At 53.0% G+C, this 1,121-nt stretch overlaps 1 protein-coding gene across 1 annotated transcript in view; it reads left to right on the top strand.

Annotated features, from left to right (window-relative positions):
- LOC103582886 (protocadherin-8-like) overlaps positions 1-917 on the top strand; it is a gene marked incomplete at its 5' end in the record, with an annotated part of 7,406 nt that extends 6,489 nt beyond the window's left edge. Inside the window, one exon of the mRNA XM_008564356.1 lies at positions 514-917. Within this exon, the coding sequence (XP_008562578.1) occupies positions 514-774 (261 nt within the window). The remainder of the gene's footprint in view (positions 1-513) is intronic.
- Positions 918-1,121: the final 204 nt, after the last annotated feature.

Raw genomic sequence — 1,121 nt, 5'->3', positions numbered from 1 at the left:
TTGATGATGCTTCATCTATAGAGTAATTGATCGATGATATTCTCCTTTACTCAGACCCCAGTGAAAAGAAGGTCCCAGGGTTTTTACTGTTATTCACATTAAGGTGGGGCAAACTGAGGCCAGAGAGGTGCAGCAACCTTCCTGAGGTCACACAGCAATTTGAAGGGTGGTTGATACAGACTCTAGTCTCTCCGCTGGCTGCTCCTCATCTGTTCTTCTCCCATGAGTGGTTCATCCAAACAAGGCATATGGGGAGGGGAAGGGGGAATGATAATGTCAGTAAGGTTGGGACTCCCCACAGGACCCTGAGGTGTTTGCCGGGGGGCTTCAACGTGTGTCCCAGAGACAATGGGAGCAGCTGAGGCCTGAACACGTGGCACCTACTTCCTCGGCTGTCCTTGCAGCTGGGAGTCAGCCTGGGGAAGGAAGCTGTGGGTGCCAGGACAACTCCAAAGAAAGACAGCAGCACGAGGGCCCCGGCACCCCACTGAAGCCCTCCTCTCTTCTATCCAGGGTACAACGGTGCACATTATCACTGCCATCGACCAGGATAAAGGACGTCCCCGGGGGATTGGCTACACCATCGTTTCAGGTAAGGTGAAGGCTGCTTCTGTATTCTCCTCCTCCACCCGAGAAGAGCCACTGTCAGGGTCTCAGGCTCTGAGGTGCCAAGGAGAAGTCTGTGAGCATGTGGGACAGTGTATGACACCTGCCTCCAGGGGCAATCCTCACCAAAGGACCTGGAAGAGGGATGACTGGATGAAGGAGGAATAGGGGAGAAGAGGGGCTTGGGAGCCATTGGAGGCCAAGAAGTCTGGGGCTGCGTGGGTGGCACTGGGAGGCAGGAGCATGTGCCGCTGTCCACGGTCTGAAGCATTTGGGCACTTTGGGGCTCTGAGCCTGAGATATTGGTGGCTCTCACCTAACCTCCTTCAGTGCCCTCTCTGGGTTTTTTTTCTTCTTTTCTTACTTGATGAAAAGGTGGCCATTTTTCCATCATTTTAGAACAAATAGAGCTGCAACTTTGGCTTATTTCATGCTCTTTCCACATGTCTAATGATTGGGATTCACGTCTCATCCGCAGTGTTGCTGGGGGAGGCACATAACCCCCTTGCCCAATC

The sequence above is a fragment of the Galeopterus variegatus genome, unplaced genomic scaffold (assembly GCF_000696425.1).
Source record: "Galeopterus variegatus unplaced genomic scaffold, G_variegatus-3.0.2 Scaffold18366, whole genome shotgun sequence".
Lineage (NCBI taxonomy): Eukaryota > Metazoa > Chordata > Mammalia > Dermoptera > Cynocephalidae > Galeopterus > Galeopterus variegatus.
The sequence above is the reverse complement of the archived record's forward strand: the minus strand, read 5'-3'. Positions and strand labels throughout refer to the sequence as shown.